At 47.5% G+C, this 23,903-nt stretch overlaps 1 protein-coding gene across 3 annotated transcripts in view; it reads left to right on the forward strand.

Moving 5' to 3' along the window:
• Positions 1–23,903, forward strand: part of NGF (nerve growth factor) — a 53,957-nt gene that overhangs the window by 16,729 nt on the left and 13,325 nt on the right. Inside the window, exon 1 of one of the 3 annotated variants that reach the window (XM_070076898.2) lies at positions 22,381–22,468. The exons of the other annotated variants lie outside the window; for them this stretch is intronic. Within the exon in view, the coding sequence (XP_069932999.1) occupies positions 22,440–22,468 (29 nt within the window). The 5' untranslated portion in view covers positions 22,381–22,439. Of the gene's footprint in view, positions 1–22,380; positions 22,469–23,903 lie in introns of those variants that run through there. 3 annotated transcript variants of the gene reach the window in all.

The following is a 23,903-nucleotide window of genomic DNA, read 5'->3' on the forward strand; positions in this document are numbered from 1 at the left end:
GTACGTGCTTCGTGCCAGAAGCTGTGACAGGCACCTGTGACACAGTGGTGGACAGAAACTGCATACAGTTCCCTCTGTCCTGACACTTAGAGACTCTTTGGGGTGACAGTCGGTGATCCAAGAGACCCCCATGCTGTCGAAGCTGTGTCCTAGGGACAGGGCAGGCTTCCCCGAGGTGGACAGGATTCACTGCCGTCTGAGGAAGGTGGCAGGAGTGGGGGTGTCCCAGAGCAACATGGCAGGCCTCCTCGCCCATCCGGGAACATGCTGCACCGCACCGCGCTGCGCTGCACACAGGGGCTGCCACCTGCTCCTCCAAGGGCCGCCCTTCCCAACTGTGCACCCAGTGAGGTCATGCTGGCCGCCGTGGGAGAATGTGCCCCACAGCCAGGAGCAGGTGCTACGAGTGAGGGCTTTCCCCACCCCCACCCTGGAGGGGTGCTTCTGAAAGCTGATGGAAAATGGAATCAAAAGGTAAGTTTATTTCGGTGCAAAAGGGCTTTTGAAATTCACACACGGTTTTTATGTAATAAGTGTTTTCCATGAACCTTTGGAAGATCCACCAGTGTAGAGATTTCAAAGCATTTTTGCACCCAGATACACTGATCTTTTCATTCCAGTTTCCACAAACCTTGGCAGCGCTCTCCAATACGTCACCCACTTCCGGGCTGGGGGCAGCAGGAGCACTGCCCCTCATGTCGAATGCCTCATCCCCTCTCTGCAGAAAGCCGCCCAGGAGCCTGTTCCCAGCGAAGTGAACAGTGCCTTGGGCCCTGGGGCTGTTTATTGCAGACCCTGGGCCATCTGGCTTCTCCTGGGGGCAGGACATCCCAGGAAGCTCATACGCAGCCGCTAAGAGCGAGCCTGTTCTCGTGGTCGTCGTCACCCCCTTGCCATCCGACGATATTTACCAGCCGCCCCCGCCTGCCCAGCACCGTAGGAGACGCTTGGCCAGGCAAATCCCAAGCCAGGCTTTGACCCCTCAGGAATTCAGGGCCTGGCTGAGGCTCTAGGCTGGCATTGTTCTTCCTTAATATAACTCGGGCTGCTCGGGGCACGAGAACAGGGCTGAGAGCCCAGTTGAGGGCACGAGGTTAGGAGATGGCACCGCTACTGTTTGTGTCACAGCTTGTTTCTAGGCACAGGAAACACCGGTGAGCTGGGATTAGCGCCCACAGCACGTGTGGTATGGTCTAGTTTGCAGAGCCACTGATTCTCCCACCCTGTACACTGATCACCCTCCCGTCACCCCATTTTAATGAAGAGTTTTGCCAAAAGAAAAAAATGAGTTTTGAGTTCTTACCATGACTATCAGAAAGCAAGGAGGGGTGGCTGTCCCAGAGTTGGGGGTTTTGCAGTGCACACGTGTGTGCATGCATGTCCATGTGTGTGGTGCGTGTATGCCTGTGTGCGTGTGTGAGTGTATTTCTGCCGCTCCTACAGAACTCCAAGGGCAGCAGTGCCCAGTGTGGGTGGGGCAGGGTCTGGATGAGGCGGTTGGACAGGGCTGCAGATGGAGAGTGGGGAAGGAGAAGGCCAGTGCTCTGTTCTGATTGGGGGAAGCAAATTGGCATCCACAGGGATGGAATCCTTGCTCCGCCCCTCTCTCAGCTCCTGGGAGGGATGAGTGGCTGTCACCCTGGGCCCACGGTGGAGAAGACACCGAGTTGGCTGGCACCACGGCTCACTTGGCTAATCCTCCTCCTGTGGCGCCAGTACCCCAGGTTCTTGTCCTAGTTGGGGCGCCGGATTCTGTCCCGGTTGCCCCTCTTCCAGTCCAGCTTTCTGCTGTAGCCCGGGAGTGCAGTGGAGGATGGCCCAAGTGCTTGGGCCCTGCACCCGCACAGGAGACTAAGAAGAAGCACCTGGCTCCTGGCTTCGGATCAGCACAGTGCAAAGACCACCAAGGAGAGAGGAGGCTGGATGTCACAGAGCTACAGGGGAGAAGGCTGGCCCAGAGTGACAGACAGACAGACAGAAGGGACATGCACATGGCCCTCAGCTCCCCTGCCCTGGAGCTTAGTCCCCTCCCTGGGGCTCTCCTTTGTACTAGTGACCCTTTGGCAGCTCTCATGCTGCTGCCTTCCCGACACCACCTTGGGCACAAGGGCATCTACCAACCCTGCTGGCAAAGGACAGGAGCTTGAGGGTCCTGCCCAGACCCTGGGAGTCGATGAGAAGGAATGGAGGGAAGGGCTTGTCCAGTCACCAGCAGGCACTGTGGGCAGAGACGCCATGGCAGTTTGTGCAGATGGCGCCCTGTGTAGGGCATCTAGCCCTGGGTGAGGGGAGCTGTGCTCGCTGAACCACGTCCCTGGCCTGTAGCGGCATCTGCCCAAAGCAGGGACAGCGTGCAATTCACACAAGGGCTTTGAATGGCCCAGCTGAGGGCCAACCCTGCCAGCCCCCGCAGGCAGGCCGTGCAAGGGAGGCCCTGAAGGACTGGGAAGCTCAGGGAAGAGGAAATGGAGGTTGGGGGTCTCAGGGAGGGGCAGCCCCTGGGGCGGGAAGAGGCCAAGGCCCGTGTTACCCACTCACACCACCTGAAGCCAGCACAGGGCCCTGGGTTTCCTCCATCGAGGCGCTGGGGCCTGAACACGAAGGGCTGCTTTCCTGATCAACACCGATTAACTTGCTTATGTTATTAGTCTCATGGTCTAAATATTGTTCAGTACAATGCCTTATAGCTGCTAATTATCCAAGCAGGACAGTAAACCTGGACTGCTGCCAGCGGCACGGCTGCGTTTCTAACCACACAGTGAGCACCGAGCGTGGAGAATTACTGGGCTGGGTGCATTCACCTGCCTGGGGTCTCCTTCTCAGCAGCAGGTGCAGAGCCCCTGATAAAGCAAACTATTCTCTGTAGTCAGATCCCAGCCTATGTGGGTGACAAACACAGTGGCCTTGTGGCTTGACTGAGTCGTGTTTTCCATGTGTAGGAGGCATTCCAGACTTGAGAATTCTGCATCCAGATTTCGTAGGTTTTTTTTTTTCTTTTCCTAATTGAGACAACACAACTAATGCTAAAGAACAATAACTAGCCTGGTTTCTCAGCTGCAAAGGCTCTGGGTCAAATGCTGACCTCTGTAGGATCTGAAGAGATTCCAACAGCAACATCTTCTCTTGTCAAGCAGGACTGTGGGCTCTAGGAGACTGACTTCCGGTTGGCTCTGGAGCGTGGAGCCTGAGCCTATGTGCCTGCCTGCTAACACGCTGCCGGATGGAGCCGCTCCCCCAGCTCACTAGAATCAGACGCGCAGGGCCCAGAGCTGCCCTGCAAACAGATGGTGGCTCCATATAAGTGCCATGGTATTGGAATATCACAAGAGCCACGCCCCCATCTCCTCGCCAAATGGGCCCTGGAAAAGGACTTCCCCATTCACACACACTGAGGGGCCAGGTCCAAGTCAAACAAAGTAGTTGCAGATAGCGAAAGTAGTTCAGTCGTTCTCCTTTATCCACAGTGAAATATGGACCAAAAATATCAACCGGAAAACTCCAGAAGTAAAAAATATCCTTTAAACATAGGATACCATTCTGCCTAGCATGATGACATCTCATGCCGTCCCACTCAGTATTGCCCAGGACGTGAATTTTCTCTCTTGCAGTGTATCCGTGCTGTGTGTGTTACCCACCCCTTAGTCACTTCATAGCCATCTGCTTATCAGATCAACTGCCAAGGTATTCAGGGCTTGTGTTCGAATGAAAGCCTAATGCTCCAGCACAAGGCCTGTGTCACTCACCTCACTTTATCCCAACACGTAGGCATTGTGTCAGGTGAGTGGGGTGGTATATGACATTTTGAGAGAAAGACCACATTCATGTAATTTTTAAAAACTCTTTTTAAATTTATTTCCATTTTGTTTGAAAGACAGGGAGACAGCCGGCGCCGCGGCTCACTAGGCTAATCCTCCACCTAGCAGCACCGGCACACCGGGTTCTAGTCCTGGTCGGGGCACTGGATTCTGTCCCGGTTGTCTCTCTTCCAGGCCAGCTCTCTGCTGCGGCCCGGAAAGGCAGTGGAGGATGGCCCAAGTGCTTGGGCCCTGCACCCACACGGGAGACCAGGAGAAGCATCTGGCTCCTGGCTTCAGATAAGCGCGATGCACCGGCCGCAGTGCGCCGGCCGCGGCGGCCATTGGAGGGTGAACCAATGGCAAAAGGAAGACCTTTCTCTCTGTCTCTCTCTCTCTCACTGTCCACTCTGCCTGTAAAAAAAAAAAAAAAAAAAAAAAAAAGACAGAGAAAGATCTTCTATCCACTGGTTCAGTCTCCCAAATGCCCACGACAGCCAGCACTTGATCAGGCCAAAGTCAGGATCCAGAAACTCCATCAGTCAGATCTCTCACATGGGTGTCAGGGATCTAAGGACGCAGTAGCAGGAAAGTGGATCAGAAGTAGAGTAGCCGTGCTCAAACCAGGCACTCATATTTGGGGTATGGGCATACTAGGTAGTGACTTCATGCTGTATGAAATGCCTGTGCCCTATCATTTTTATTATAGAATATGGCTATAAAAATCTATTTGGATTACCAGTTACTGTGGTTAATCCCTTACTGTCCCTAATTTATAAGTTAAACTTTACCATAGGCTTGTATATATAGGAAAAAACAGGGTTTGATGCAAGCCCAGGCTTCCACTAGGGGTCTTGGAATAAATCCAGAGGACAAGGGGAGACCACTGTATAAAAATATGAATACAATAGAACATTCTGGAAAGATGTGTCCCAAATGCTAGTGTTAGTCACCCTTGATTAAGTGGGATTGGCATAAAGAGCAAGCTGGCATATCTGGAGTGGTGCATACTTGTTTGAGGAAATTACACTCAAATCCAGATCGGCACTCAATTTCCCACAAATAAATCCTGAGGTTATGTGGAAATATAGAATATTCCTCAAGGAAATTGTATTGTAAATGGTCAATAGGTAAAAAATGATTTCAACTACTCTAAACTTAAAAAAATCCAATCTAAATTATATTGAATTTGAAATTCTCTAGATCAAAATTATGTAATCTGAATAAAAAACGTAGAGTGTATGGCTTGGTTGACATTTGACTTCGACATAAGTGACTATCTGTGGAACTTCAGTTAACTTCTCTGTGCAAAAATAAATAACTCATAGCGCTATTATGAACATTAAGTGAGGTAATCCATTTATTTACCATACTATCTGACACATACAAGATATTCTATAAATTTTAACTGTCATTCATTCTCTCACACATGGACACCTCAAAAGTTACTGAAAATGGAATTAAAAGATTATTTTGGTACAAAAATTTGAAACCCATGCATCTTTTTTCATAGTATGCATTTTCCATGAACTTTCTGAAGACCCCCTTACATATCCACGTGTGTGTGTTTGTTTCACTTTTAGTTCTTTTAAAGATGACACTGATATCTGCAAGAAAACAAGTGGCCCAGTGGGCAGACGTCTATGTCTTATTCCTGAATTTCCTGAGATAGATGTGCTTGTGAAGCAGGTGTCCAGGGCCCAGCACAAGTCCTCCAAGCTCCGCCAGCCCTAAGATCTCCTGCCTGCTGCTCCCACAGGTCATTCTTACCTTGACGTTGTGGGAAGTTATGACTGGAAGAACCTCAGATGTAAGGGCCAGGCCACTTTCCAGGTGATGGGACTGAACCTGGAAGGGTGTGACCTAATGTCACACAGAAGCAAAGCCTAGATCCTCAGGCCCTGGCTGCCCATCCTGGTGCCTTCCCGCTGACAGATGGGTTTCTCTGTCTGCTGGTTGACAGGCTGACATTTAATGATACTGACCTCCTCTGGTGCCTTTGACTGCAATGTGATGTCACACAGTGTGGAGTACAATTCTGGGTTGATGACAGGTTCTTGACAAACAGTTTGCTCATTCTCTGGTGTGCCAGGTGTGTGCTGAGCAGTGTATGGGAGAGTCCCTGCATTCAGCAAGCTTCCAGAACCTGGCCAGGGAAGGCATGGTAGTAGATGGGGCAGTGTCAAGGAGAGGACACTTATTTCATTTCATCTACAGGACACTGAAGGCCAGACATCACCTCATGTACTAGACTTCCATGAGCGGGTTCTCCTGGCTTCCTACTCCAGGCAAGCCCCAAACCTGGATGTTTCTCTCCCAAATTTATGTTTATATACTTTGACTTTTCCTTTAACTCTAGGTTAATGCAATTACCTTACTCAAACTCTCCACTTAGGTGTCCACTATAAGGTATCTCAAATACAGGTATCTTAGTATATATGGGTATCTGAAATCTAACATGTCCAAACCTAAGCTCTTGACTGTGCGTCAAGCCTGCTCCTGCGCCAGGGTTCTCCATCTCAGTGAATCTTACCTCCACCTGCTGAGATGCCAGAAACCTTGGCGTCGCCCTTGATTCTGCTCTTCCCTCACTTTTCCACGTCAGAGTGAGTCCATCAGGAAATACAAATGGCCCTGTTCCTTCAACAGAGCCCTCTCACCTCTCGTACGCTGCCAGCACAGCCCAGGCCACCATCGCCTCGCCCCTGGTGCATTGCAGGAGATGCCTAGTCTTTAGGTTTTTTCTCTTGGTCCCCACTGTGCTTGCTTAGCCAGAGTGCTCCTTTCGGATATAGCAAGTCAGATCATTTGCCTGGTCAAAACCATCTGATGGCTTTCTATCTCCTTTGGAGTGAAATCCACGCTCACCGCGTTCCATAAAGCTCTACAAGTGCTGACCATGGTTGCCTCTTAAATCTCACCTCCTACCACTCTGCCCCAGTTTTCAGCCAAGCGTGCTCCTGCCTCAGGACTTGTCCTTCCAAAACACCATGCTGCATTTTTTTCCTGGCACGTCCATCACCAACCGTATCTCCAGTGTTTAGAACAGTGCCGTGGCGCATGTTAGATACTGAATACCTAGTTGCTAGTTGAGTGGGTCAGCGGTATACTACTTTTCCTATTTTAGTTTAGGTTGTTTGTGTGCTTATCTACTACCCCCTGCTAGACCCCGTTTTAATCACCTCTATAATTCCTACAGTTCTAAGTGTGGTGTACCTGCATGGACCAGGTGCTCATTATGTGTGTGCTGAATTAAACTGAACAATTGTCAAGCACTAGCCACAAGCTTTGTGACTTCAGTCCAGTTCAGGTCATCCGGAAGGAGCACTGTGCCCCAAGGGTTTGTTCCTTTTTCCGATGGTCCCAGTTTCATTAGAACTTGGGCAGCAACCCTAGGGGTGCAACAGCAGCCCAAATGGAGCTTTGTCAAGTGGAGAGAACGGAGAGGTATGGTCACAGTCCAGGCTATCTGTAACAGCCTTCTGCCAGGCCTTAGCATGCACAAGCAAGCTCCAGGGGAAAGTAGCAGAAGCAAAAGCGGCAAATGGTTGATTGGATCTGAGCTGCTAAGGTCACAGGGCCTGCCTTGGAGGGCAGGTACATCCATGTGTCTGCCACATAGTCCTATAGACAACCCATGATGAATCAGGCGCACCAAGATTTGTGCTTCTGTCGGATTCTGCCGTATTCTACAGAACCAGTCAATTTGTTCTCTGACTTTGGAGTTTCACCCACTTGTCTGAGTGGTGGACTTTCTGCAATGCCATCTTTGGGCCTCATGACCCCCAGGACTGGTCTAGGAGAGGCTGAGCTATCCTGAGGTATTTCCAATCAGGGCTCCTTTGGAAGGCATCCAGGTATAGCCTGCACTGAACGAAATTCAGGCTTAGAAGTGGGGGGTAGGACCTGCCACAGTACGCTAGGGATCATTTTACAAATTTACCTTAAAATCAAAGCTACTTGCAAAAATGGATGTAATTCCACCTTCAACTCATGCTCAAATATTTAAGTAGAAATAATTCACAAAACGTGTTGCTGTCTGCTTACATCTTCTGATGGCAACAGAACACTATCCAATTCCCCAGGTCACCGTCAGCTAGTTTGAAACTGCTTTGTCTTTTAATAAAAAAACTTTGGCATATGGAAAATTTGCTCCAAAAGTTTATCAGGGAAAGCAAAGCAAGTGCACATTTTATTTTTTAATAGACATCTTTTATTTGTATCTTTTTCTTAGCTTTTTAGTTGTCATCACAGTTAATATGTCTTTACACATCCAAATTAGTTATGTTTTCTTTCTGTGCATTTTTACTTATTTATTTTTAAGATTTTTATTTTTAAAAAATTTTAATTAGTTTTCAAAAGATTCCATATAGCTCATAGATAAATTCTAAGAATATAATGATGTTCCCTAAGGTAAAGAATCTCAACTTGGTGGGTATTTTTGCTTTTAACTTTTTAGTGGATTGGTGCCCAAAGTAATCTTTATCATTGACAACTATGCCAGGAAACCCACCCAAATCAAAGCAAGTGGAGAGTCACAGAGAAACAAGTAGCAGCTCTTCCAGACCATCTAGGGCTTTGGGAACTGCAGTCCACTGATAATTCATCAAGCCCCATTGAGCTGTTTGGGGCAGAAACACTGAAAAAGTCCTTATAGAAGTACAAGCCCATTGAGAATGTTAAGAAAAGGCTCTTCCAATTTTTTTTTTTGAAAATGCGCATCTAAGGCTCAAACCACACCAACAGGCCAAAGTAGTACTGGTTACACCAAAGCAACAGAGAGCCCCCAGAGTATCCAAAAGCTGCTTAAGTACATTTGGGTCTTTCTTCCACACGCCGGCTTAGAAAGAGCTTCTGGAAAAATCCCCAAATCATAATTTTATAGGCCCCTTTGTATTTTTTTTAAGTTGTATTTATTTGAAAGGCAGAGTTACAGAGAAAGAGGGAGAGACAGAGATCTGTTGTCAGCTGGTTCACTCCACAAATGGCTGCTATAGCCAGGGCAAAGCCATAGGTCTCCCACATGAGTACTTGAACCCTCTTCTGCTGCTTTCCTAGCAGGGAGCTGGACTGGAAGTAGAGCAGCTGGAACCTTAACCAGCGTTCGTGTGGGATGCTAGTATCACAGGTGGGGGTGGGCGTGGGGTGCTTAACCGGCTGCACCACAACACCTGCTGGCTCCTGGACTGGTTTTTAAAGCATTGGTCAATTCAAGAAGCCATTTTCCTTGGATAGTTTAGACTATTGTCAAAGTAAATTTTTTTGATATGTTGATTCAAATATATGTTAGCAAGTCTTCAGCAAAAACATATTTCCATTGTGAAGCAAGTTTGACCGCCAATAAATGAAACCTTCCTAGGGATTCTTAATGCATACTGACATGTGGAAAGCTCTGAGCAAAGAAAGCTTTTAACCCAACAGTTCCCAAATACAGTTGACTATACAAACCTTGTTTTACCAGACTTCTTTTTGATAGTCCAAGGATGGGAAGCCCTGTGATTTCAAGGTCAAGATCAAGGTTCACTTCCTATTGAAATCATTCTTTCAATTTCTGGCTTCTGCAGCTCAGACTCTGCCTAGACACCAAGGCAAAGACAAAGAAATGTCTAGATTCCTGTACCCAGGTAGCTATTGACGCAACAGGAGAGGTGAACATGTACACAGATAGCTGGCATTTTCATGTGTCACGTGATGTAGGCTTTTCCTTACCCCGTCCTCACTGGCTGTGCAACACAATTTGGAACTCAAGCTGTTCACTAAATATTTTCCATATGTTTTTATAACCTCCCCCACTATACTGCTTGTAACTTAAAGACCAGTCTCATGCCTTGTACCTGCCTAGTATTCTTTATGGCATCTAGCATGGAACTGGGCACATAGTGTCAGCCAATGAAAATTGGTCTATTGATTCAAAGACTAAACTAGGTGATTCCTTGAATCCTCTTAAGTTTTGTGGTTCTAAGAGTCTTTTTCAAATATTGGTGCAATCCTGTACCTAAAAAATTAAGGTGAGCCACAGAAGTATTACCCAATTCATTAGCTCTAGTTTTCCAAAAGCTGTCTTAGTGCCACAGAAGTAACAAAATTAATGCTTTCCACAGCCAACTGAAACAATTCACTCTTTGCCTATGGACACAGCTCAAGTGTTAGAACATAAACCTTCCTGATTTGACCTTGTAAATGGAGAACAGCCAAGTTTCTGATTTTGCATATGGGCATCCTGGAAATGTTTAGCTGTTCATTATAGAATTTAATACAGATTAGGGTTAGCCACAATTGGTAACACTTGGGAAGCTGTTAATTTCTCTCTGGCAATTGCACTGTAAACTTTCTTCATAAATTTCAGATTTAAACTTGGCATTGTCATACGAATTTTATGCACATTTGTTTGATTTACATATGCTGAGTGGTTCCTAACTGTATGATCAGTCAACAGACAGCACCTCTGTTGCTTTATAGACTTGAGAATTCTTCAGAGTCATAGAAACTTAATTTCATAAGGGAAAGAGGAAGTGTATGTAGTGGGGGATAAATTACATTGGGTTCCATTATAACATGGCAGGGTTTTTCAATTTGTGTCCTGTTGACATCTTCAGCCGCAAATTCCTTGTTGTGGGAGGTGGTCCTCAGCCTCTGCCCAGATACCGGTAGCACCTCTCAGAGCCCATAAGCTACCAGCAATGTCTCCACACATTGCCAGCTGTGCCCCGGGCGGGGCGGGGTGGGGGAGGGTGATTAAGGTCCATTCCAGAATAATGGCAGCTGAATTTTTTGTTTTGACAATGATCAGTTATGTTTCCAGAGAATGGAAATCAATATCCACTGTGCTTTAGAACCAGATAAATCTGTTTTCTTTCTAGCCTTTGTGGCTGGGTGCAAGTGATCCAGACTCTCTGAGCGTCAGTTTCGTTATTGGTACAAAAGGAGGAATACGTACCCCACACATGGTCACAAGCATAAGGGAGCCATGCATTGAAAAGCTTCTAGAATAACTGGCAAGGAGCAGATATGTATTAAATGGTCATGGTTCTTTTCCTCTCCTTCCCCCTCCTCCCATTACCCACTCCCTACCTCCCTCCCCAACGTCTGGGATGAATACAACCCAATCGTATGCACCACAAACAGCTTGCTGATTTCTTTCCAACTTTTTACTTCTACAGCATGGATAATGAAGCACTTACATTGTCTCCAAACCTCACGTGAGCTTTGGAGAACAGAATAGCCTAAATCAACAGTAGATAGAAGAGAATCTGCATTGTCAACCCTTTGCATTTAAGCCTAAGAGGTTCCAAATGCAGGGAATGTGCTCACACACATTGGAGCTGTTCCTCAGTTTCTTGTTCCATGTTCAGTGTGATAAGACCGTAACTTGAGTAAATGAAGGGACTTCTCACAGGGTGACCGAGCCTTCCACCTGCACATAAGCCATCGATAGGCCTGGTCACTTCCCAGCAACACTCTCTGAGCCACTGCAGAGTGAAGATGTTCAGGCTGGGCACCAAGAGGTGGGGGAGCCCAACCTGAAAATGTATTTAGTGCAGTTCCAACCCTGAAGGATTTGCAGAGAGGACATACGGAAAGGGTTATGGACCCTGTTTTCATTAAAAAGGCATTATGACAACATTATGAGCCATTTGGAGAGGGGAAAGAGATCACCCAGGGTTCTCTCACTCAATTCAACTGTTTTCATTTTGTATATTTACTTCTAGGCCTGGCTCCTACACACATGTGATTTCTCTTGGCTGCAAGGTATTCCCATGTAGTCTCTTCAAACCTGCTTTTCCATTTTGCACAGATCACAAGCATTGCTGTCTTCAAATGACTGCATAGAAGTTCTTGGAAAAGAGTTTCTGTAAATAAACTCTTTATTGGAGAAAAGGTGGCTTCTGATTTTGCAGTTATAAGTCATTTAGTGGAGAGGAAAAGTCATGAATATAGCTTTTCCTCCCTTTCAGAATAATTTTCTTAGGGTAAAATTTCAAAAGGAGTTTGTTGGTAACTCAAATGGACATTTCTTTGATAGTTTTGCAGATAATAATTATCCAATTATTTTAAAATACATTTTGCAATTATTAAAGCTATTCATGGCTCATTACAAAATGCTTAGAAAATACAGAAAAGGGTAAAGAAACAAAAACTCCCCTGTACTCTCCTTAAACTACCGATATTATTTATGATTTATTGTTTATTTCCATCCAATATTTTCCCCTCATCTCTGTATTTCATACATGCATCTCTTTAAGATGAGTTTGTTTTTCAATACAACAGATCTTCAGAGAATTCATGGAATATACATATTATGAAAAACCTGTGGATTTCGACTGTTTGGCATCCAAATAATCTTATCTTTTCATTTCATTTTCCACCAAGTTTTTGCAATCCCCTGATATGATCCAGACTTGGCTTCCTCAATGAGCAGTTAGAGAGGGCTCCAGCCGGACCTGTGGCAGCCAGAGGAGCGATTCTTTCCAGCATAATAAGGGGAGCTTGTTAGAGTGGCAAGGAGGGATGGCTTCAGTACACCCCGTGGCCTTCTGCTTAAAGGTCATCCACCTGCCCCTCTCCACTGAGGGGACCCTCTTCTCTCGCTGCTGTCCCGTGGAGCCTGGCTGATGCTCTGGTCAGTGGATGAGAGGCGTGGGAGGTGTAGCTAGGTTTGCCCCTCTCAGAGAGCCCACGCTGGCGAGCAAGGTGGTACCTCTCAGTACATCCAGCTGGGGGCCTTGTTTCTCCATGGGGGGAAGAGGCTTGCCCTCTCTCCAGTGGAGCACCACATGAAGTGGTTGGCTTCCAAAGGCGCCAGATGATACACAGCTTTAACAGCAGCGTCCCCCAGAATGAGGGTTCAGTGGGGAGCAGCTGTGCCCAGAGAATGGTACATGCAGGTCTCTTCCTCACGCACTCATTTGGTGGAATGACAGAGGAATCGCCCTCAATATTCATTCAATCTGTTGTCCATTCTCTTTCTCTCTCTCCCTTGCTCCCTCTTTCCTACTTCCCTTCCTTCCGTCCTGTCTTCCTCCCTCCCTCCTCCTTTGCCTCCTTCCTTTCTTCTTTGCTCTAGCCATCTTTTTATTCTGATTGCACACAATTGAGTCTGCAGAAGCTTCATGCTCTTAGAGCAAGAAGCCATCCTAGTTATCCAACCAGGACTAACCTAGCACAACGGGCAACCCATCCGTTTTGTTGAGTGTCTTTATTTGGTTGAGGTAGCACCTGCCTCTTCCATTTCTGCCACTCATCCCAGTTTGTCTCCCCGCATGATGGAGAGCAGCTCTGAGAGTTTTCCTGAATTTGAAACACCCCTACTTCATCCCAATGGTTTTTGTTATGCGATGGTGTTCCCATGCCTTGTCTTCCTGGTTGGCCTCTGAAACTCACCACGCTAAGAGAGGGACTGAGGGTCTTGGGCAGTGCCTTGGATTCGCTGAGCTCATTCTCCGAGCAGCTGAGCAGAGGAATGGTGGAAGCACACCCCTGAGACAGGCCAGCGGCAGCTGCCGCCCCAGCAGCCTGCAGCCCAGACTTACAGACGGCACCTGGTGCCGCATGATGGAAACCCAGTGCACAGTCCAAGAACCTCATCATCTATCTCTGTTTGGATTTTGTTTGGTGTTTTATTAATGATAGTGGATTTGATTAAATGAAATTTTTACTATAACCGATTCCAGCTGGATCCAAGCATCAGTGGGAAATCCCTATTCCCCTCATTGTCCTTTCCACTCAAAATTTTTTTCCATGGCTTCTTCCCCGAATCTGATACTGGTGAGATCATGCCACGTCATTCATGTTAAGGGCTAGTCTGGCTCGCCTAGCATGGCAGCCCTGCGATGAAGGACTTCCGAGTTAGAGCTGCTGTGTGCCTGGAATGTGGCCGTGTGCTAAGCCATGGGATGAAATCACTGCCTCATCTGTCAGGGCCATGCAGTCGTTGGGTTTGGGTTCAGCGTCGGAACTTTTCCGAATCACATGTGAATAGACCGCTCACTGCAGCATCATCGGTATCATCAGAAGCTGGTTCAATGAAGTTTCGCTCTTGTTCGTGGAGTTGTTGCGCATTAGAAATGGTTATGACTACCCAGTGCTTGGATTTTTTTCTCAAGGGAAGTTCAGGAGTTGCATGTCTCCAGTACGGGCTGCGGACCGGGTCTGCTTGTGATTAGTGCAGCGGTTTCTTCCTCCTCGTCAGAGTTGATGTTGAGGCCGTGTTCAAAGGCTTTTCCCGGTCTGGGTCTTCCTCACACTCTGCCCTTTTCCTGGTCCTCTTCCCACACTGCTCTCCCTCTTGCTGCTGTTGTCCTTTGGGTCTCCTCTCCACCGCCCGTTGGCTTTGCTCATTCGCCTTGGCATTTTCTTGCCTCCGCCCCTCACTTCGTTTGCCGTCTCCACTCACTTTCTCCCAGTCCTGTCTTCTCTCGGTGTTCTCGCTATGGCTCCGTCTTACCCTTTCTGCTTTTTCAGTTTCCCTCTGTGATGTCAGCGGCTTGTCTAAGGGCAGAGCACATCCAAGCTCACCTAGTTCCTCCCAGTGCCTGCTGCTATTGGCTGGGTCTAGCGTCTCCATTCAGGACTGTAATTCATACTGTAACACTCACCAAACAGCAAGCTGATGGGAAATGAGGTAGGCATTTCTCTCTCTGGCCTCTGACTAGAATCAGCAGATCTACCACAGGGCCAAGGCCATCATCACTGCCAGCATTAGTCAGATCCCCCAGGGTGGCTGGAGGGGATGGGCCAAGCCACATCCTTAGTGCCCAGTGTGTGTCCTTCAGATGTGTCACTCTACAGGTGACAGTGCTGCTCATAGGTGGTTTCATCTTCGCATTCACTGTTCTTTTTTTTAAGATTTATTTATTTATTTATTTGAAAGTCAGAGTTACACACAGAGACTGGAAAAGCAGAGAGAGGAGGAGAGAGAGAGAGAGAGAGAGAGAGAGAGAGAGGTTTTCCATCCACTGATTCACTCCCCAACTGGCCACAATGGCCAGACCTGTGCCAATCCAAAGCCAGGAGCCAGGAGCTTCTTCCGGGTCTCCCTCGCAGGTACAGGGACCCAAGGACTTGGGCCATCCTCCACTGCTTTCTCATGCCATTGCCGAGAGCTGGGTTGGTAGAGAAGCCAGGATTCGAACTGGCATTCATATGAGATGCCGGCACTGCAGGCGGCAGCTTTACCTGCTACACCACAGTGCCGGCCCCACACTCACTGTTCTTAGATGCAAAGACAGTGCCCCATCTCTTAAAGAGAGTTCCTAGATGCAGTGGATGGGTAGACTAGAAGAACTTCCATATTTTCACCCCAGTGCTTGCAATGACCACCACCGATCTGTTTTACACATAGCAGTGTGATTCCTAATATTAAACCAACGACTCATTTCAATGTTACCAATTAGAAGGGCTGACCTTCTCTTCTGGCTGGGTGGCCTGTGTGTTTTTCATGATGTGAGTTCCTCATACTCCTAATGAAAACGCCATTTCACCTGCTAACAATGAAAACAGCTGTATCTGCCTAACACACACACACACACACACACACACACACACTGATATAAGTAACTCAACCTCCTCCTATTTGCTTTATGATTTACTTCTGTTATACCAAGTGCTCATGGCAGAGAGCAGGAAGCCTGGACAATTGAATCCTTCTTGAGTAACTCACATGAATTCTGGGAAGTAAAGTCAACAATTCACAAATTGAATCCACTTCTGGATGTTCATCCACCAAGGACCTCTGACATTCAATCTCTTTGCATTTCTGTTCAGTGTTTATTGCTTTCCACTCGTCCCTCAAACCCAAGTCACTGCTTGGTAATTTCTTGTTTTAGAAAGTGACAAACAAAGCAAGCAAAGAAAACAGTGTATGTTTTGGACTAAAAATGAAATCATTAGGGTAAGTTTCTATTCTTGTCCCCTGGAATTTTACTCTGGTTCTGATTAAGCTCAACAAAGATATTGTATTTGATGTTTTCCTGTAAATGTATGAGATGGTTTGCTGTTGCATGTCCATGAATGGAAATAGTAACAGACTCCACTTGGCTTCCTCAGCCTCTGGCTTGGTCTTCACACCCAAAAAGCCAACCAACAAAGAATCACATCCCCAGCCCAGAGTGAGTAGTTCCTGTCTTGCTTCTCTGTGCAGAATCTGCAATAAGAGTAAATCTTACCCAGAAACTGTGGGAGAGTCTTAGAATAATAGCCACCTTCTGAGTTCTGTACATTGCAGCAAAGAGCAGCTAAACACTCCTCAGCATCTATCTCCCATGACTTATGTTTCCATCTGAATAGTGGGTCCTTCCAAAATCTGATCGCAGTGGCTGGAGTGCTCCGTGAAGAGGGGGTACAGACTGTAGGCTCCTTCAGGGACTTTTTTTTTTTTTGACAGGCAGAGTTAGAGAGTGAGAGAGAGAGACAGAGACAAAGGACTTCCTTTTCCGTTGGTTCACCCACCAAATGGCCGCTATGGCCGGCGCTGCACCGATCCGAAGCCAGGAGGCAGGCGCTTCCTCCTGGTCTCCCATGCGGGTGCAGGGCCCAAGCAGTTGGGCCATCCTCCACTGCCTTCCCGGGCCACAGCAGAGAGCTGGCCTGGAAGAGGAGCAACCGGGACAGAATCCAGCTCCCCGACCGGGACTAGAACCTGGGGTGCCGGCGCCGCAGGCGGAGGATTAGCCTAGTGAGCCGTGGTGCCGGCCCTCCTTCAGGGTCTTAAGCGGGGAGAGTCTCCTGACATGTAAGTGGAGAAGTTGAGATATTCTACAAACTGGAGAATCAGCACTGGTGTTTTATAAGCAGTTAAGTAAACTCAAGAATAGAAAATATGCAGAGTCCACCCATACATTATCCATATCACAATGCAGAAATTGACCTTGAATATTAAAACCAGAGGGCAGAAGCATTGCTCCTTCGAAGGGTCAGATCTGTGAACAGTGTAGAGTAGGGTAAAAGGGATAGCACCACAGAGCAAGAGGCCTGGGCTCTTACCCAGCTTGCCATTCACTAAGCAATGCAACCTTGTACTTCCCACTTTGGCACTGAGGTGCAGTACCCACAGCTATAAAATGGAGAGTGATGTTCTCAGAAGGTGTCTGATGAGCGTTTAGAGAGGCAGTATAGAGAAAGTCCCCAATTTCATAGTGCCTGGCACATAATACAAAAAACATGGTATTTATTACTTGCAGTAGTGGTTGTATTCAATCCTCACCCATAGTTTCTGCCATTTTCTAACATCTTTTGTACATCACATTATGTATTAATTGTACATCTGAAGTATAGGCAACGCTGTCCTTACGGACGCCTCTGATGCAGCCTAGGCTATAGGCCTGAGGCACCTCTTGAGATTTCCATCCCATCCTTGCCCTTTCTCCCCAAAAGCCAGACCCTGCTGAACCAAAGGAAGGAGCTCCCCATGTAGTCTGAGCAGAAGAGGCAGCTAACCCAGCCTCCTCCAGGAGCAGGCAGCGGCCCCTCCTCGCATCTGGGTTAGCTTGCCTCTGTATTGAGCTGTACTGAGCTGTACTAGCCTTTGATCCTCAGGGAACTCCCCTCTTACAAGTAGACCAGCCACTGTCTTGGAGGTGGCCCGGGCAGAGGAACACTTGCTTCTGGAGGCCCAGAGAGGCCTAAGCACAAAATCTACTTGTCTTTAGATGTGAAGAAATGGGAGTCTTCAAGATGGACAGCAAAAATGGTGCGCATATCTTTAATAGATGACATCTGGCAAATGGGAGTGCCTGGATGATTTTGGAGGACCTAGGCACATAACTCCTTCTCTGCATTTTAAAATGTGTGTGTGTGTGTGTGTGTATGTGTCCTTGTGACATTTACTCTTTTGAGATCATGCTAAAGATGTATCAAGGTTCAGACTAAAACATGTTGTCATCAACATTACTGCAAATACAAAGATGGCCAAAAAAAATCTCATAGGAAAAAAAACAGCTTCCCAAATGAATGCAGGAAAATAGCACAATGTAATATGTGGGAAACCAGGAATACTAATTTCTGGACCAAATTCTACTCATCACTCAGGAGTCGTGTAGACCTAATCCAGTCATGTAGTTACTTTGGAAGGGACTAAAACACCTCAAGTCCTGGTTCTCGCCTGCCTCTCTACTGATGGCATACCAAGGGCGGGGGGACTCTTTTCTGCCAAAGGCCATGTGGATATTTGTAACATTATTTATGAGCCTCACAAAATGATCAATTTAAAAACGAGCCTGCTATAGATTTATTGAATGTCAAGTTCCGCTTGTGGTTGCCTTGGCACAGCCACACCAAATGATTTCACAGACCTTATATAGTCCCTCGGTCTAAGTGAAGGCCTGGGGAAACATGGGTCAGACTTCCGTGACTCCAAAAAATTACAGAATTTTTTGGAGATGGTGATGGTTATAATGGTGATGGTAGTAATGCTGGTGGAGGTGGCAGTAGTGGTGAGAAAATGGTAGAAGTGGTAATCCTAATGGTGATAAGGGATGGTGGTGGTGAGGAAGTGTTGGTGATGATGGTAGGATGGTGGTGGTCATGGTGATGGTGGTGGAGGAGATGGTGGTGATGGAGGTGGAAGAGCTTGGCAAAGGTGGTAGGAGCAGTGGTGATGGTTTGTGCTCTGCTAAATCAATCTGAATAAGAGACTTGACCTGTGTAACTGCTGTGATAGATTACAGAAGTAGGCAGAGAGAAAAGAAGCAGTTTAAGTCCCAGGACTTAATGAACACACGAACACAGAGAGCATTTGGTACTGGCTCTGCTCAAGAATTTATGTTTTAAGATGATTCCTCTCTTGGGAACAATGCAGGCAAAACAAATATGCATAAGCAGTTATACACTATCTACTGGTTGTAAAGTTTGGGTTTTTTTTTTTGAGATTGTTTTATTTTTATATTTGTATTTGTTTTTACTTTTCATCCTAACAAAATTTGAATGCATGCAAGAGCACATCCAGTGTACATGGAAAATGGAATTAAGATAAGCTTATTTTGGTGCAAAACGTTTTTTAACATACAAAGGAAGTTGTATGTTAAACAAGTTCACAAAGTTAATACTTATTAAAAAATTCATGGATTTCAAAAATGCTTACTACTAAATTTATCTTTTAATTCCACTTTTCATGGGCTTTTTTTTAAAAAAAAAGATTTATCTGCTAATTTGAAAGGCAAAATGACAGAAAGAAGAGAAGACACAGAGAGAGGGGAAGGAGAAGAGAGAGAGAGACAGAGACAGAGAGAGACCTTTGATCCATTGGTTCACTCCTCAATTGGCCACAATGGCCAAGGTAGAGCCAGGCAAAATCCAGGAACTTCATCCTGAACTCCCACGTGCGTGGCAGGGTCCAAAGCACTTGGGCCATCTTCTACTGCCTCCCCAGGTGCATTAGCAGGGAGCTGAATCAGAAGAGGAGCAGCTGGGACTCAAACCAGCCCCCTGCTATGGGACGGCAGCGTTGCAAGCAGCAGCTTAGCCTGCTACACAACAGTGCCAGTCCCTCCGTGTACTTTCTGAAGTATAAGCACATGGGGAGTTTGGAAATCAGCCCTGTGGGAAGGAGGAAAGGTAGAAATAGCTCAAAAGAGAGCAGAGGCTGGAAGTCCTGGACACAGATGAATGAAAGCATCATGCAAAGAGCCCTTCTATTACAGACTGCACCAAAGGCTGCTGTAGGCACAGATTAAAAATCAGTGAGTCCCACAGCATGAAGAAGTGGCCCTGGGACAAGAGGTGAGAGCTGGAGCCAGACCTAGAGGCGAAGCCCAGAGGGAGCTGGGGGAGTCCATCAAGAACCCACCTTCCTGGGGACAAAGGGTGACACGCTTCGGACCAGACCTGGCAGAACAAGTCCCTGGAAGGCTTTTGACATGCAGCTCCTTCACAGACAGAGGCCTGGTGCCAGGGACTCGGCTGATTCACAAAGAAAGGAGTACAATGCTAACAAATGGTTTTCATTATCATCATGCAGTCTCCACCCTCATTCTGTATGTGTGCGCTGTGCTTTTTTCTTTATTTCTCATCTTCTCGGAGTTATAACTAAACAATGAGGTGATTGCCATCCCACTGGATTGCACAACATCACCAGCGGCTGCGTTGGAGCTCAGCCTTCTCCGAGGAAATTCGGGACAAAAATGAGCAAGCTGGAAATAAGCAGGGGTGTGTTGTGCACAACACCTGTGTACACTTCAAGCCCTGGTACCAAAGGCGGAATGGGAGCCTGCACTGTAGTCCCTCAGCAGTGCACCTGTCCGCCCACCGATGTGGCACTCTCCTTAGACGGAGCCTCATCTCACCAGAGGGAAAAGGAGACTTGCCCGGGTCTCCAGGAATGCAAACTGGGACCACTTGTTATTTCCCAAGACAATGGGTTGAATAAACTGGTGCAGCTGTGGGAAGAGTTTTTCAGCTCTGTTCAATAAACATGAAGTGTCTTCTCTAGGCCAGCTCCATGGATAAAAATACACCTAGAACCTCAAGAAGGCAATAAAAGTCAATTAATTGACAGTGCCTAAATTTGTCCCGCATCCCTGGATAACTGAGCATAAATGTGACCTTGAGGGTACCCTCTGTGTTGTGTGCACTTTCTCAATAGGCAACATCACCCTAAGCAAAGATGCTCTTAACTTTGCAGTGCTGGGGACGTGCTAGTGGCCGCTAACATCACTGTGTTCAGCCTGGCCGCAGCCCTAGCTGGCGCAGCTTCCTGCCTCTGACTGCAACAGGACTGAAGAAAATGGGCCGTTTCGCAAAGGAACATTTCCGTTGGCTACTCAGCATCTTCGCTGGCAAATGATTGCAGATAATCGGCCCACAGCTGCAGCCTGAGTGTGGCAGTTGCTCAGCTCCACCGAGCATGGGCGTGGTCACGACTGGGACCCAAAGCCGTAAGTTTTCCTGTCGGAGAGGACCACGTCGGGGCAGGGGATGGACCTCTGTACTCAGATCTGCCGGTAGCCAACTGCCTGATTTTGACTGTCTTTAATGATTATGAAGAAGAATGGATGCTGTTTATTTAGCATCAACGGGGTGCCGGGCAGTGGGTTCCACGCTTATTCTACTTAATCTTCTCAGTCACCTGATGTGGAAGGTACAATTCTTCCAGCTTTTGAGAGGCAACACTGCAACACTGAGACGCAGAGAGGTTAAGTCATTTGCTAAAGATCGCACAGCTGGTAAGTAGAGGGACCGAGATGCCACCAGCCCCAGGCCAATCTGTCAAGAGAAGCAGCTGGGCTGTGCAGAAGCCAGAGGCCCTCGGCAGCTGGAACAGTGTGCTTATGTCAGCCAGCGTGCTTATACAGATTCGAGGACAGTGGCTGTGACTCTCAATGTCAATCGTGGAAACTGTACCTCTCTCTCTCTCTTTCTCTCTCTCTCCCTCTCTCTCGCCTCTCTGTCTCTGCACACACGTGGGTTGACTGAGTGGGAGAAAACTGTCTGCCTTCGTCTCTGGAATTTCTAAGTACCCCACAACAGGCTCCGGCTCCCTGGGACCTGGTGCACTCCGTGGGTCTCCTGTTAGCTCTGCGGTGAATTCCGCCAGAGCAGATCTTTCCGTTTGTCCACCTGGGCCCTGTGAAACAAACCCTAAGAGGCGGAACCCTAGAAGATTGGGAATCTTCTGAAATATAAACTTCTGCATGTGACTCCAGTGACCTTAGAGAGACCACAGGGTTTCCTTCCAAGCTCATGAAGAGCCAGAACAAACGCCTTCACCTAAGCTCAGAAACGCCCTCAAGGTGCTGGAGCCATGGCATGTAGTGGGCTAAGCCTCCGTCTGTGGCACCGACACCTCATATGGGCACCAGTTCAAGACCCAGCTGCTCCACTTCTGATCCAGCTCTCTGCTATGGCCTGGGAAAGCAGTGGAAGATAGTCCAAGGCCTTGGGCCCCTGCCCCAACATGGGAGACCCAGAAGAAGCTCCTGGCTCCTGGCTTCGGATCAGTGCAGCTCCAGCCGTGTGGCCATCTGGGGAGTGAACCAGTGGATGGAAGACCTCTCTGTCTCTCCCTCTCACTGTCTGTAACTCTGCCTCTCAAACAAATAAATAAAATAAAATAAAGGAGAGAGAGAGAAAGAGAAAGAAATGCCCTCAATAGCCACCCGTGAGACCTAAGTGTCTGCAGGCATTCTCACGGTCCGCCTTGGGCCTTTGCGCTGCTGCAGTGTGGAGCCCGCTGGGCCTGGGACAGCCAAAGCCAGGCAGCGGAAGCAGGTAAATCAGCACAAGGCCCTCCCCCGACAAGGACGCGCATGCACATGCATATACACACACACACACACACACACACACACGGCAATAAATCTCCACTTCCAGCTCTTACCTTAGCCTCAGGTTGCCCAGGATTTGCATGTGCTGCATGTCCGGGCAGAGCCAGCTGTTATCTCCTTCATGCCTTGAGTCAGATTTTCTGGGTGTGAAGTCAGCAGACAAGCCAGTAAATGCCAGCACAGAGAGTGAGGGGGCCCCAGATGTGGCGGCAGCGGTCGTGTGGGTGCTGTGCACAGGGGAGGCATCTGGTGGGGCCTCCGGACTCGGTTTCCCCCACGCAGTGTTTGGTGCTGGCTGGCGACTTGTGATCCGTCTTTTCTTGGATGCAGGGTGATTGAGGTGCAGCGATTTTTGCAGTGAATCTGACGTCCAGCCGCTCCCACAGCAATGGCCTCGTCTCGTGGACACTCTAACGAGTAAGGGTGGCATTTTACTGGAATCCTTAAACTCAGGTCCCGTGACTCATCCCTTAGCCCTCCTTAGTTGAAGGATGGCTGCCTGCCTTTTAAAAAGCCCTGGAACCCTGGGTTGTCTGTGAAGCCTGGATTTCCCTGGTCTCTTTCAGGGCTGTAGCTTCTCTTCCTTTCTGAACTTCCATCTGAATTGCATTATGGACTCAGGCGTTGTAACGTTTCTTGACCTGTTGCTTTGGAAAACATACCACACACTGAGAGGGAAGCAGCCATAGCTGAAGAAAAGCTGAAGACATTTAATCCTACTGAGCCTATATAGAAGCGGGGATTTAGACCTGAGTTAACACTCCCTGGCACTGTCTCGTTTTCATTCATGTACTCCATCCCAGGGTGGTCATCCAAGATCTGTGGACTGCAGACCTCAGTCGGTACCACTATCACTGAATATGAACTGTGACTGCGACAACTTGAAGGTCACGTTTGTTCCCACTAATGCTGACTGCTCTTAGTCTCCAGTATGGGAACAGCAGAGCGTGGCAAGACCCAAAGCATAGCTGAAATAGATCTTTCTTCTTGTGGTTTAAGGATCAGCCAGTTGGAACCAAGGGGATGTTTTCTTAGGGTCGCAGAAAAGTTTGAAACACTATTGGATTGTTTTTGGCACTCAGCTCTAGATGGTAGATACAGCGTTAGTATTACCAAGTTGATGGGCTCCATTACTACGGCTGTTAATTTAACCAGTACATTCTTGAAAAAATAGTCTGCCTTCGCCTCTGTAACGGAGCACTGTTGTGTGTTTAGACGGCGTGCCTTCTACCATGTTGACGTACTTGTAATTGCCCACATTTGGCAAATCTCTCGGTGATGCTGGCCGCTGCACAGCTCATGAACTGTTCCCACTGGGTAAATGCCGCGCAGACCGTGGCCAGCCACACACCATGGAAGGCCACTCACATGCGTGAAGTGAACATTTTTGTTCTGAAGATCAAGGGCAGCCAAGCACAAGGCTTTCTTCCTGGAGCTGTCTGACTCTCTGGGGAAATGCTAAGAAAGGTCTTGTAATTTACCCCAGCGCCTCCCAAAGAGACACAGGACCATTCCTGTCTTAGGGAAACGTGGCAACCGTCAGCACTGAAATGTTCAGTCGCAAAGAAGAGCAGTTTTGCTGAACCTCAGTGTCTTCCTCAACCCTCGGTGCCAGATGCACTATTTTCCTACTGGATATGCCAAAACCACTAAATAGTTAAAGCACATCAAATCAACTCAAAATGGCCAAAATTGAAATTGTTTTCCAAAAAAAAAAAAAAAAAGAAAAAAGAAAAAAGAAAAAAAAGAACTCTTAGTCAGCAATCCTTGCGGTCTTATTCCATACTAGAAAACTTCTGATTAGGCTAGAAATTAGGAAGACAGACTTGAACGTGAAAGACTTCAAATTCCT

This window comes from Oryctolagus cuniculus, chromosome 7 (genome assembly GCF_051225735.1).
Source record: "Oryctolagus cuniculus isolate XC-2025 breed Fujian yellow rabbit chromosome 7, ASM5122573v1, whole genome shotgun sequence".
NCBI lineage: Eukaryota > Metazoa > Chordata > Mammalia > Lagomorpha > Leporidae > Oryctolagus > Oryctolagus cuniculus.